General features: G+C 41.3%; 2 protein-coding genes across 2 annotated transcripts; one reads left to right on the forward strand and one right to left on the reverse strand.

Moving 5' to 3' along the window:
- Positions 1-614: 614 nt before the first annotated feature.
- Positions 615-4,202, forward strand: LOC111393449 (organic cation/carnitine transporter 4-like). The gene is made up of 2 exons (XM_023018982.1): positions 615-1,136; positions 2,780-4,202. Exons 1-2 carry the CDS (start codon positions 734-736, stop codon positions 3,961-3,963), a joined length of 1,587 nt encoding a protein of 528 aa, XP_022874750.1. The 5' UTR covers positions 615-733; the 3' UTR covers positions 3,964-4,202.
- Positions 4,203-4,826: 624 nt separating this feature from the next.
- On the reverse strand, positions 4,827-7,072 carry LOC111393450 (60S ribosomal protein L8). The gene is made up of 2 exons (XM_023018983.1): positions 6,558-7,072; positions 4,827-5,364 (listed from the first exon to the last, which is right to left on the reverse strand). The coding sequence occupies exons 1-2, from the start codon at positions 6,995-6,997 to the stop codon at positions 5,022-5,024; spliced, it is 783 nt and encodes a 260-aa protein (XP_022874751.1). The 5' UTR covers positions 6,998-7,072; the 3' UTR covers positions 4,827-5,021.
- Positions 7,073-12,043: the final 4,971 nt, after the last annotated feature.

Here is a 12,043-nt window from a genome sequence, read left to right on the forward strand (position 1 = left end):
CCCCCCCCAAGCCCCCCACCCCACCCCAAAAAAATAAAATAAAAATCTATTCAAAATAATATTATTTTATTTACGACGAGAAAATTTGACATAGATAAAAACTCCTAAAATAATCCACCGATCACACTCCACACTTATTTACATGGTCGATCCATATGTCCTTCTACGAGAGATATTTACATTGAGCAGTTGCTTATGAATAACTGATGAGCCTCAAAAAATCTCCCAATTTCCATTTTAGGCCTTGTTTGAGCCTCATTATTTTTTCATTAAAATGAAAAATATGATCGTTATCATCACATCAAGCCACTATATTTGATTTTTTATCTCTTATATAAGGTTCATAACGACTATATTTTTCATTCTCATTTTTAAAATAATGTGGCTCAAATGGAGACTGAATATGTGCTTATTAGGGTGAACCGTCCAACTACCCCTAGGAATAAATTTCTCATTAACCTTTAAATAAATGTTGTCTTCAACGTTTTATGAAAAAATTGACTTATATAGTGCTTTATAAATTTGACTTGTACTAGAGTGAACGTGATAAAAGACATAAGGTATGATTAACACAAATGGTGACAACTTAGGATATTCTTATTAATTCCAAATTGAACCTAAAATAGTAATTTCTTCTTCTCCTAGAGAGTATAAATCCTGTCTCAAAAGCCACCCCACTCCACGTGAAGTATCAATACAGAATAGAAGAACATATCCAAAACTATCTGCATCTATGGAATCCAAACAACCGGACCTCCGATCACCGCTGCTAGCGTCACCGGACGGATCTTCCGGCAAGGCGGAGAAGCTATGCATAGACGATATGTTGAAAAAGTATTGTGGAGAGTTCGGTTTCTGGCAGCTAAGGCACTTCGTGTTAACAAGCTTAGCATGGGCGCTCGAGGGTTTCCACACCATGGTCATGATTTTTGCCGATCGGGAGCCGGCATGGAGGTGCTCCGGCGGAGGCGGCGGTTGCTCCACCGAGGCGGATAGTGTTTGCCATGTCGAGCCTGGTTCGTGGGTTTGGATAGGTGGTTCGGGAAGCTCCACGGTGGCGGAATTTGGATTGATTTGTGGAGAGAAATACAAGGTTGGATTGGTTCAGGCCTTGTTTTTTGGTGGATGCATGATTGGTTAGTTTTCTGAATCCTATACTTTTGTGTCTTTTTTCTTTTCCATTCATTTATTATTCACATCAAATTATCACTCGACGAAATTTCACTTTCATCACAAAAAAAAAGAGAGAGAAGAGAGAGGCCCGGAATAGGAACTCTATTTCATTTTCAACCACGAAAAAAATCGAGAATTTCATCAATGATATTCGATGATGAATAAGCTTCATTACTGAGTCTTTGGAAACGACAAAATGTGACCAGGTGTGTGTATTTTCAATGATGAAATGTTGCGTTTACCTATAGTTTAATATCTTAAAGAAACATGAATTGGATTGGTTCAGGCCTTGTTTTTTGGTGGATGCATGATTGGTTAGTTTTCTGAATCCTATACTTTTGTGTCTTTTTTCTTTTCCATTCATTTATTATTCACATCAAATTATCACTCGACGAAATTTCACTTTCATCACAAAAAAAAAGAGAGAGAAGAGAGAGGCCCGGAATAGGAACTCTATTTCATTTTCAACCACGAAAAAAATCGAGAATTTCATCAATGATATTCGATGATGAATAAGCTTCATTACTGAGTCTTTGGAAACGACAAAATGTGACCAGGTGTGTGTATTTTCAATGATGAAATGTTGCGTTTACCTATAGTTTAATATCTTAAAGAAACATGAATTGACTTTAATAATTAACATTTATTTCTTTGTCTCCAATGACAAGAATACAGCACACGAATTCTTGCTTGTCCATATCTATAGAACATAGTCTTTATTAGTCTTCTTAATTATAAAAAAAGGATAACACCTGTATGTACAAAGCAAGGATCATCCACATCTCACTTGGCGATCCCCAACTGGTGCAAATATCTTTATCCTTACAACATTACCCAAGAAGTTTGACCAAGCAATAATGACGGCTCATCTCTTTCTTGAACCCTCTTGACGACCACTCTTTCAAAATTCTTCTCTTTTTTTTATTTAATTTTCATTTTTAACCATACATTCTCAAAATATAATTTTCTTCACGTAAACAAAAAATATTTTGCTACTTTTTAACCACATATTTTTCGAAAATTTATTATTAGAAAATTCACTCAATGGCTGTCAAATGGGAGCTAAACATTTCTAAATTCAATAATGACGATTGTTGATAGTGAGTCGTGCCACCAATCATTAAAATAAGAAATAAGGATATACGTCAGACAATTGAGATAAAAAATGTTGATTGACTACATATATATATTAACAATAAAAAATTACTATAGTGACTGAGGCGCATGTTACAAAAATCTAAAGAGGCATATGAATTCCCAGCCCTGATGAAAATTGTCAGTGAAATGGAAAGAGTTTCACAACACAATAGCATGAAGTGAATGTAGAGGTGGAAAATATATTGAGAAAAAGAAGGAAAAAATTTGAACACGCTTTAGTGTGTTTAAGCTCTTCCGTATCTTAGGAAGAATCAGCAGAGAAGGGCCTTGAAACTCTCTTGTTTTACAAAAATAAAAAAAAAATGAAAAAGCTGCCTTCGATCTAGGCTCCCATTTAGCATTAGTTTTATTCTTGTTGATATTTTTTCTTTATTTCTATAGTGAAATTAAGTTTTAACTTTGAAGTTAAAGAGAATATTTTTGAGACATTTGTTGTTACTCTTTTCAGGTGCTGGAGTATTTGGCCATCTTTCAGACTCTAGATTGGGAAGAAAAGGTTCTCTATTGGTGGTTTGTATTTTGAATGCCATATTTGGTTGTGTAACAGCACTCTCTCCAGACTATTGGACCTATGCACTATTTCGTTTTCTAACTGGTTTCAGCACCGGTGGAGTTGGCCTCTGTGCATTCGTACTAGCTACAGAGCCCGTTGGCCCTTCAAAACGTGGTATTGCTGGCATGTCGACTTTCTATTTCTTCTCAGGCGGAATAGCCCTTCTCTCTGGTATAGCTTACATTTTTCAGACATGGAGAGTCCTCTATATTGCATCCTCCATTCCATCCATTCTTTTCCTCGTAATCGTGCTTCCATTTGTGTCTGAGTCCCCTAGATGGTGCCTTATTAGAGGAAAGACCAGCCGTGCCATGAAAATTATGCACGAAATTGCTTCGTCAAATGGAAAACACCTTCCGGATGGTGTCCTTCTTGCCCTCGATGAGGAAGCAAGTGACATACCAGATAAGATTGAAAGCAATCATAAAGCAGCATTCGAGTCGAAAGGAGCCATAACCGGATCCCTCATAGACGTACTCCGTTCACCACTCACACGAATCCGTTTGTTTCTAGCAGTGGCCATTAACTTCTTGTGTTCTGTTGTGTACTATGGCCTAAGTTTAAATGTTGTCAACCTAAACACCAATCTTTACCTCAATGTCCTCCTTAATGCAGTAGCAGAAATGCCTGCTTTTCTGTTAACTGCACTCTTACTAGACAAGTTTGGAAGAAAGCCATTAGCCATTGGGACTCTATGGTTCAGCGGGTTTTTTTGCATCATCGGGAGTTTGCTAAAATACCACTACGGACTGTGGAACGTGGCCCGAATGGTGTGCGGTATTTTGGGTATATTTGGCATGGCCGGAACATATAATTTGCTGTTTATTTACACGGTCGAGCTTTTCCCAACCGTGGTTAGAAATGCAGCATTAGGATGTGCTACTCAGGCCGCACAAATGGGAGCAATATTGGTGCCATTTGTTGTGGTTTTGGGTGGAGGAATTCCTTTTGTGGTGTTTGGGGTATGTGGGATAGCTGGGGGACTTCTGGCCTTTTATCTACCAGAGACTTTAAATAGACCTTTATATGACACAATGGGAGGAATGGAGGATGGAGAAGGTGCACAGGGCAATGTTTAAGGACTAGAGAGTGAAATTTTAGCCTGATTAAAATTAGAGGTTTTTATTCTGTCTTCATTGATTAATCTCTGACCTTATACGAGGTTTTCCTCTCCTGTTGTTTTTAATTGTATGAATTTCTTTGTCAATGGAGGTGATTAGTTTGACAGTCGGATTAATGTTTAGCCCCAGTTTGATGGCCTGTTTTCAATAATTCTTTTTTATTGTGTTAATGTGATTTAAAATGAGCATTAGAATTAATGAGTTTGTTTCGAAGGAAGGGTTCTCTCCTCTCCTTTCACTTGTGTATTTTTTAACATAGAAGTAAAGAATAAGTACTAAATTCTCTTACAATTTAATAAGCTCATCTCTTGAATGAGCCCTTGAATAAGTTTATTTCTTGACGTGAATTAAGTTTATTTCTATGCTTATTTTTTGAAGCTAAAACTAGATAAAACTCTCGAATCGGATCCACCATAATCAAGCGATTCTTCTTAAATTAACTACCCGAACAAATATTTGAATCGAAAACTAACGTGTATGATTTGCTTCTGAATTCTAGACCAATAATCGAATCTCCCTAATTTTTTAAATTTATTTTTCTTAAATAAACTAAATTATTATTTTTAAATAAATTTACTAACTAATTAATTTAGCCCAAATCGAATCAAACCATATCCAACCCCACTTGAAGTAGCAAAAAATATGGCATAACACATTCAATACCACCCTAATATTTGTTCTCGAAGATTAAAGATTAAGTCTCAAAAGCATACATGGAGGGCTCTCAACAAACCCAAGTCTCCCAAGTACTTTGCTCGACCACGTGATCTTCGCCATTTAGTACTTAAAAATATAAATCTCAAATGCATCAACTCAAAAAATAATGTGCCAAAACAACTCCAAGTAACAGCATGTTGAAAAAGAGATCATTTCCCGGAAACAACACTCAATACCAAAATCCCAACTAAATCTACTATATGGTTACCACAAAAATGTCGCAATTTTATAAATATCTCATCCACTCAACAAAAAGACAGACAGTAATAGAATTAAAATCTGCATCCCTTAACATTAACCTAAGCCTTATCAGCTTTAGAAGCAGTTGCAGCAGCTTGACCACGAAGCCGTCCAGTTCTCCTAGCAGCAATAAGACCAACCTTTTGTCCAGGTGGGGCATCACGACGTACAGTACTGGCATGACCAATATGTTGATGGTTACCACCACCGTGGGGATGTTCCACTGGATTCATAGCAACACCACGGACCTTGGGCCAGCAGTTCCTCTTGACTCTGAACTTGTGGTAAGCATTTCCAGCTTTCAATAGGGGTTTCTCAGTACGTCCTCCTCCAGCAACCTGGCCAATCATGGCACGGCAGCCACTGGGCACAATTTTCTTGGCTCCTGATGGAAGCTTGACCCTGTCAACAATAACAATTCATCAAGCCCCAGAACTATAAATGATGCATTGTGCAGATTCGGACTTCGCACATATCTATGACAGAAAGATTAAAAATAAATATACTAAGAATTAGTCTGAACACTTCTTTTGTACATAATGGATTACACCCCCCTCACATGGAAGGGGGCCCTAGCATTACTCATATGCTAAATGAGTGCAGAATAATTTAAGATAAAAATCAAACAGGAAAACCCTGACAATTTAGAGTTGGTGGTCCGATAAAACAATGGACAACAGGTTAAATATTTTTATGCATAGGGAAAATTAACTAATTGATCAGTGCATATAAAATAAAAAATTTAAAAAAATATTGAAGAAATCAGACAATACTAAATCTATGCAGCTAAGCAAAAATGGTGTCACATTTCATTTAAACTTCATTTTATTCTTAACTCTTTCCAGTTGAGAATTGTATAGATTGAGAGCATCATTTAAACATCATTTTATTAATTAACTATAATGTCTTCACAACCAGCAGCTACTAAAATGTATTCGGTGATAGTGTCTTCAATCAATAGCAGCTATTATTATCGAAAAACATTGCCATAGTGTCTTCAATCAATAGCAGCTATTATTATCGAAAAACATTGCCAGCTACTATTATCGAAAATGATAGCTTATCTTTTCATGCCATAAACACTTGAACAAAATGATAGCACTAGTATTACAGTTCCACCCAAAAATCAAATGTCTTTTAATCGGAACAATTTACTAAAATCAGAAACCTTATCCATAAGCTCATAAACTATCAAGAAGGGAATGAATTATTAGTTCCACAGAACCACACAAATTACTTTACACTAGAATTTCACTTTCATGTAATCAAACAACTGAAACCTAACAAATGCATCTGTATGTACTTGTAAAAGAATTGATGTGCCCGTATCTCACAACTACCAATCATAATCGTATAATCTAAGTAGATGAAAATTCATGGTCATAAAAAAAAAAAACAGTCGAAATATTTTTAAATCACTATAGCTAGATATTCAACAGAGCCTATCTGTTTTCTCCAACTATTTTTATACAAGCTGAGCAAAATAAAAATCAGATATGGATATTAAAATAAAATCAACCCACCAATTATCAGTAAAAATTATATTATATGCATAATACGTAATCAAAAATCCAAGTCATGAATAATAATTATACCTAGTTGTTCCATTATCTGGGTTGTGCGAGATAACAATGGCGTAATCTCCAGAGGCCCTAGCAAAAACGCCACGATCACCAACATGATGCTCCACGTTGCAAATGACGGCACCTTCAGGAATAGATCTGAGCGGCAGGACATTTCCGACAACAAGGTTGGCCTTCTTGCCGCAGTAAATGAACTGACCGGTGTAGATTCCTTCAGCGGCGACGAAAAGCTCCTTCTGGTGCTGGTACCGGAAGGGATGGCGGAAGGTAACACGAGCAAGAGGAGCACCACGTCCTGGGTCATGGATGATTTCAGTCACTACCCCCTTCAGGTAGCCATTGCGTTCGCCAAAGTCGAGAGAACGGAATCGGGCCGGACCCTTCCGGTGGTGTGTATGAGACTTGAAAATGGATCCTGCTCCCTTACGCTGTGCCCGGATCACACGACCCATTTGTGTGTGCGTGTGTTGAGGAGAGGGGAGGGGAAGGGATGGATGGAAAGTAGAAAAACGCTACTGGAAAATGGATATTAGGGTTTTAGAGAAATTTGTGAGTTGTTAGGGTTGGGTTGGATATGGCCTCGTCAAGTTTCTTGTTTACCCGACCTGGATAAGGAAGCCCAATGGGCCTATTATTTTCGAATGACTAGGCTCACAACTGATTACTTCCCTTTATAAATTGAAAACTGCGTCATTCAACAAAGAATAGTGCTATTTGCACATAAAGAATTACTAAAAATTTTCACAAATAAATGAGGTGTCAAGAAGGAACGAATTTTTTTTTTATTTGGTTTAAGATAAGAAATTTTAACAAAATCATATATCATCACATCATATGTATGTACACTATTGACCTCAAAAAGTGTTGCCAACAGATGCCGGTCTCACCCGCACACACGTGGACGAATGTCCAACACGCTAAAACATGAGGACGGTCTAAAACGGACAGTTCAAAGGGGGTGGGAGTAGCCCAACGACGCGGGACGGTAACGTTCGAAATCTGACGGACTGTTCGTGATCCGATTGTACAATAATTATCAACCGGTGTTAGTGAATGTATTTGTAAATGTGTATAAACTCGATTTGTGTATTGCAAGTAAATGAGAGAGTTGAGTAAAATGTAGTTCTTTGTATTGATTCTTGCATTAGCCTTTTGATTTTACATAAGGGAAGTATTTATAGTGGTATATGTGAAATGGGAGCCCTTGGATGAGGTGGCACGTGGCCTCATCTCTTTGATTTAAACATCTTATCAGGCATGAGGTTTGACTTGCTAGCTCGCAGCGCATTTATTGCTTGTGCAGAGCCCCATACTAGTGACAAGACTTGACATTTATGCTTATGACAAACGTTCCATCAATCATTCGAATAAGATCTTTATGCAGACGATCTCTTGGGAGAAGTGAACATGAAGGACACTCCCTTGTGGTTCGGAGGCTCCTACATCAGCTTCGAGGCTTCGGCCATTTCACACAATATTTTCGCTTGAGGGTTTCAACTAGCTTCAGCATCATGGCTTCGGTTCATGGGCCTCGGCATATGGACCTCGGTTACGTCCGCAAGTCTCGGTAAAAAAGCGCATCTGCTAGTGGACTTCGACCATTGCCCACCTCGACTGGAGTGCCACGTGGTTCGGCCTGAGTGGGCCATTGGCCCAGGTATATTGGCCAAGTATGACAACATGCAACAATAGTCCCCCAAGTCCAAGTATGGTCATTCATGTAATGCATGGGCTTTAATGAAGTAAAAATTGAAAGAATTTTTGAACCCCAAATAATAGTCCCCGAAATCCAAGTGTAGATATTTATATTAGAGTTGGAACTAGAAATGTGTTTCCGTGGGTGAACGATGAAGAGACCGAGGCTGTGTTGATGTTGAAGCCGAGGTGGTTGGAAAACCGAACCTGCGAGGTTTGATGGCTGAATGTTGAAGTTGAGCCGAGCTGGTTGGGAAACCGAACTTGCGAGGCTTGATGGCTGAATGTTGAAGTTGAAGCCGAGGTGGTTGGAAAATCGAACTTGCGAGGCTCGATGGCTGAATGTTGAAGTTGAAACCGAGGTGGTTGGTAATGATTGTGCCTCGATAGTTGTGCCAATGATTTGATGTTTTGTGCTTGTTTTCGAGGAAAAGTGGCTGAACCGTTACGACTTTCAAGGCGCCTGCTGTCGTCAAATTAAAAACACAATTATGATGGCAGCTGGAGCTTCTAGAAGCAGACACGTTGGATGGGGCGCGTGGGAGGCACGCTTGAATCTGAGGCATAGGTTTGAAAAACTGTTTGAATTCAACGCCTCGAATTTGATCTACAATGAAGGGCTCAGATTGACTGAGATTCGATCTGATGGCTGGGGTTCATCCTGGACCTCTATAAAAGGTGAGAAAATCCCATTTTTTAGGACTTTTGAACATTCGCAATCTGATTCTCTTTGAATCTTGAACTTTTCGGCATCGGGACTCTTTGTTCTTTCACTCTCTGACCTATCTCCGTTCGCATAGTTCCTCCCTTAGGTATTATTCTTAGAAGAGCCCTTTTATTTCTGTGTTAATACTGTGAAATGGAGTCAACCTTGGGTAGGGAGTTGGTGACAGTAGCTTCGTTAGATTGTGGGGTCAGTCATAGGGGGGATTTCGAGGTTGATAGGTATGCCATAGTCGAGGAGCCAGTAGATTATACTGAAGAGTGGGAGGCGTCTAGGGTGCCTTCTATTATGACGTGGAAGAGGTTGGGGGAGATCAGGGAGAGATACAGTGTCCCCCACACTATAGAAATGTTAGTTCACAAGCCTAATGAGCGGGCCTACTATCCGAGGCCCGGTTGTGTGGCAGTTAGCGAATACCTATTTAAGGCAGGTATGTGTCTTCCTCTGCACCCCTTCTTTAGGGCGGTGCTGAGGAATTTCATGTTGTCGCCGACCCAGGTTCTGCCAAATGGGTGGAGACAGCTGGTCGGTTCGTACTTCCTGTGGAAGGAGGTGTCTTTTGGGGAGGATATGCCTCTCCATGTATTCATGACCCTTTTCCAGCCCTGGTCATAGGGAAGGAGTCCGGAGGGTAGTATTACCTTACACTTTGGGGGACTTACGCACCCTTTGTGGTGGGACTGCTTTCCTCCATCAAGGGGTGGAAGGAGTCCTAGTTCTGGGTGCGAGGAAAGTGGCAGGCAGTGGAGGGGGACAAGGCCCTTTGTTGCACAGTGCCGACCCAGTACTATGAAGCTCGTAAGTCTCCCAGCCCCTACTTGTACTTCTAAATTGAACACTTGAAATTTTCTAACTACTGGAGCTTCCATTGCAGATTGTAGTATGAGGTTCGAGCTCAGTAAAGAAGAGTTCGAGGTGATAGAGGACATCTACAAGAGGCCTCTGAAGCTCCGCCACTTTGACCACCTGATCGACAGGAGTCGCTACTTCTTGGATTTTGGACTGATGGCTTCCAGAGGTACGAAGCTCCCACAGTTGTAAATTTTCTTGTTCTTTTGTTTTGATACTGATGTGCTGACCTGACGTGCTATGCAAATAAATTCAAGAAGAGGGAGTACTCAGCTCCGGACATGGCTACTATTTTGAAGGCAACAACCACTGTCAAGGCGAGGCCCCTAAAGCCGGGGTCTGGTGGGGCTAAGGAGGTCCGAGGCAGGGTGGAACGCCTTTCGAAGAAGGGGCTCCTCAGAGGCGAGAGAAGCCAAAAGAGCCTCGGAGGAAAGAGAAAGTCCCTGAGGAGGCGAAGAGGAGGAAGCTGGTGCACGTCACCAGCTCGTCAGGGAAATTTGGGACATTAGTGTCCCACGAGGCTAAATCAACTGGCGAGTCGAAGCTGCTCACATCCGCCTCCAAAGCCATCAAGATAGAAATGGTTAGAGAGGTTGAGGCTGAGGAGGCACGAGAAGAGGCTGCGATGAGAGCCGCCAAGGCTGCTGAGGAGGAGGCAGCGAAACAGAAGCCTCTTCGAGAGAAAGGCAAGTCTCCAAGCTTCCTAGCTGATAGGGAGGAGACCTTGGCCCCAGCTTTGGTGGAGGCTCTGTCCCAGGAGGTTCGGAGCGCTACTGAGAGCTTTTACCAGGTTTGGACTGATAGGTGGCAACTGCATGCCTATGCGACTGACCTGACGAGGGCCTTGGTGAGCCAAAGCGTCAGAACCTTTGGCATCGTACTTAAATGCAAGGAGGCCCTGAGTGATTTTTAGACAAGGACCCAGTCTTCGGAGGAGAAGATGGCCTCCCTTGTAGAGGAATTAAAGGCATCTAGGGCCCAAAAACTTGAAGAATTGGCCAAGCTGGAGTCTGCCTTGGCCCAGATTGAGGCCTTGAAGAAAGAAGTCCATGAGTCACAGTGCGAGGTGGCCTCCCTGACAAAGAAGGTAGAGGTCTCCAATGTGCACCAGAAAGTGACCGCCGAGGCTCTGGAGAAGGCAAATATCTCCTTGGTGGGTGCCCAAGAGGCTATCTAGTTCTTGGAAACCCAACTCAAGTGGTATGTGGATGATGCCTCCTACGCAAGGGAGGAGGCTCAACAGGCGAGGGAGGAGGCGGTGCAGGAGTACGTAGCCAACTTCCATAATACAGAGGAGCATAAGAGCTTTAGTGCTTACTGGAGAAACTTTGCCTATGCTGAGGTGATGGAGCGGGTGGAGGAACTGGCTCAACTCAGGTCTGAATTCGTGGACGAAGTACCTCAGACCCCCGCTGAGGAGGTGCAGGGTAATGAAGCAGCTGAGGTAGAGGAGACCAATGCTGATGCTCAAGCTGCCGAGGCCCCAAGTACTGAAGCACCTCCCCCATCTACCCAGGCTTAGATTAGTTTTCTTTTCAGTCTTTCGAATGTAATGGCTTGAGGCCCACTTTTGTATTCCTTATTGAAGATCAATGTAATGCTTTTTTCATTCATTGTTGTTTCTTTATCCAAGTGTACGCGCCTCGTTAAGTAAATGAACTTAAAAGTTGACAGAAGCACTAACAAAATAATTTTAACTTGGTACCTTAACTTCAATCACTTTAAACAACTGGATTGAACGACTGTATGAGCCTCGGACTTAAGCATAGGAACTTTACTTAAGCGTAATAACTGTATGAGCCTCGGACTTAGGCAAATGAACTTTACTTAAGTATAATAACTGTATGAGCCTCGGACTTAGGCAAATGAACAAATGCATGAGCCTCGGACTGTATAAGCTTCGGACTTAAGGAAACGAACTTTGCTTAAGCATAATAACTGTATGAGCCTCGGACTTAGGCAAATGAACAACAGCATGAGCCTCGGACTGTATGAGCTTCGGAATGCAAGTGAGGTGGCTTCTCCCCTTGATGTTCAGCCTGGCTAAAGGGAAGCATGTTCTAGCACCTCGGAGTTTAAGCGAGGTGGCTCAGAGGTGGGACGCGAGCCTCTCCTCTGAGGTGACGATGCATCCTAGACATGGTGGATGGTGCAGCCATATTGAGGTTTCTCGCCTTAGCGTTCAGCCTGGCCAAAGGGAGGCATGTTCTAGCGCCTCGGAGTTCAAGCG

The sequence above is a fragment of the Olea europaea genome, chromosome 4, assembly GCF_002742605.1.
Source record: "Olea europaea var. sylvestris chromosome 4, O_europaea_v1, whole genome shotgun sequence".
Classification (NCBI taxonomy): Eukaryota; Viridiplantae; Streptophyta; class Magnoliopsida; order Lamiales; family Oleaceae; genus Olea; species Olea europaea.

Coding starts and splice junctions, on each gene's coding strand:
- LOC111393449 (XM_023018982.1), top strand. CDS start 734: ATGGAATCCAAACAACCGGACCTCCGATCACCGCTGCTAGCGTCACCG. Junction 1,137..2,779: donor TTTTGGTGGATGCATGATTG/GTTAGTTTTCTG, acceptor TACTCTTTTCAG/GTGCTGGAGTATTTGGCCAT.
- LOC111393450 (XM_023018983.1), bottom strand. CDS start 6,997: ATGGGTCGTGTGATCCGGGCACAGCGTAAGGGAGCAGGATCCATTTTC. Junction 5,365..6,557: donor CCAGATAATGGAACAACTAG/GTATAATTATTA, acceptor TATTGTTGACAG/GGTCAAGCTTCCATCAGGAG.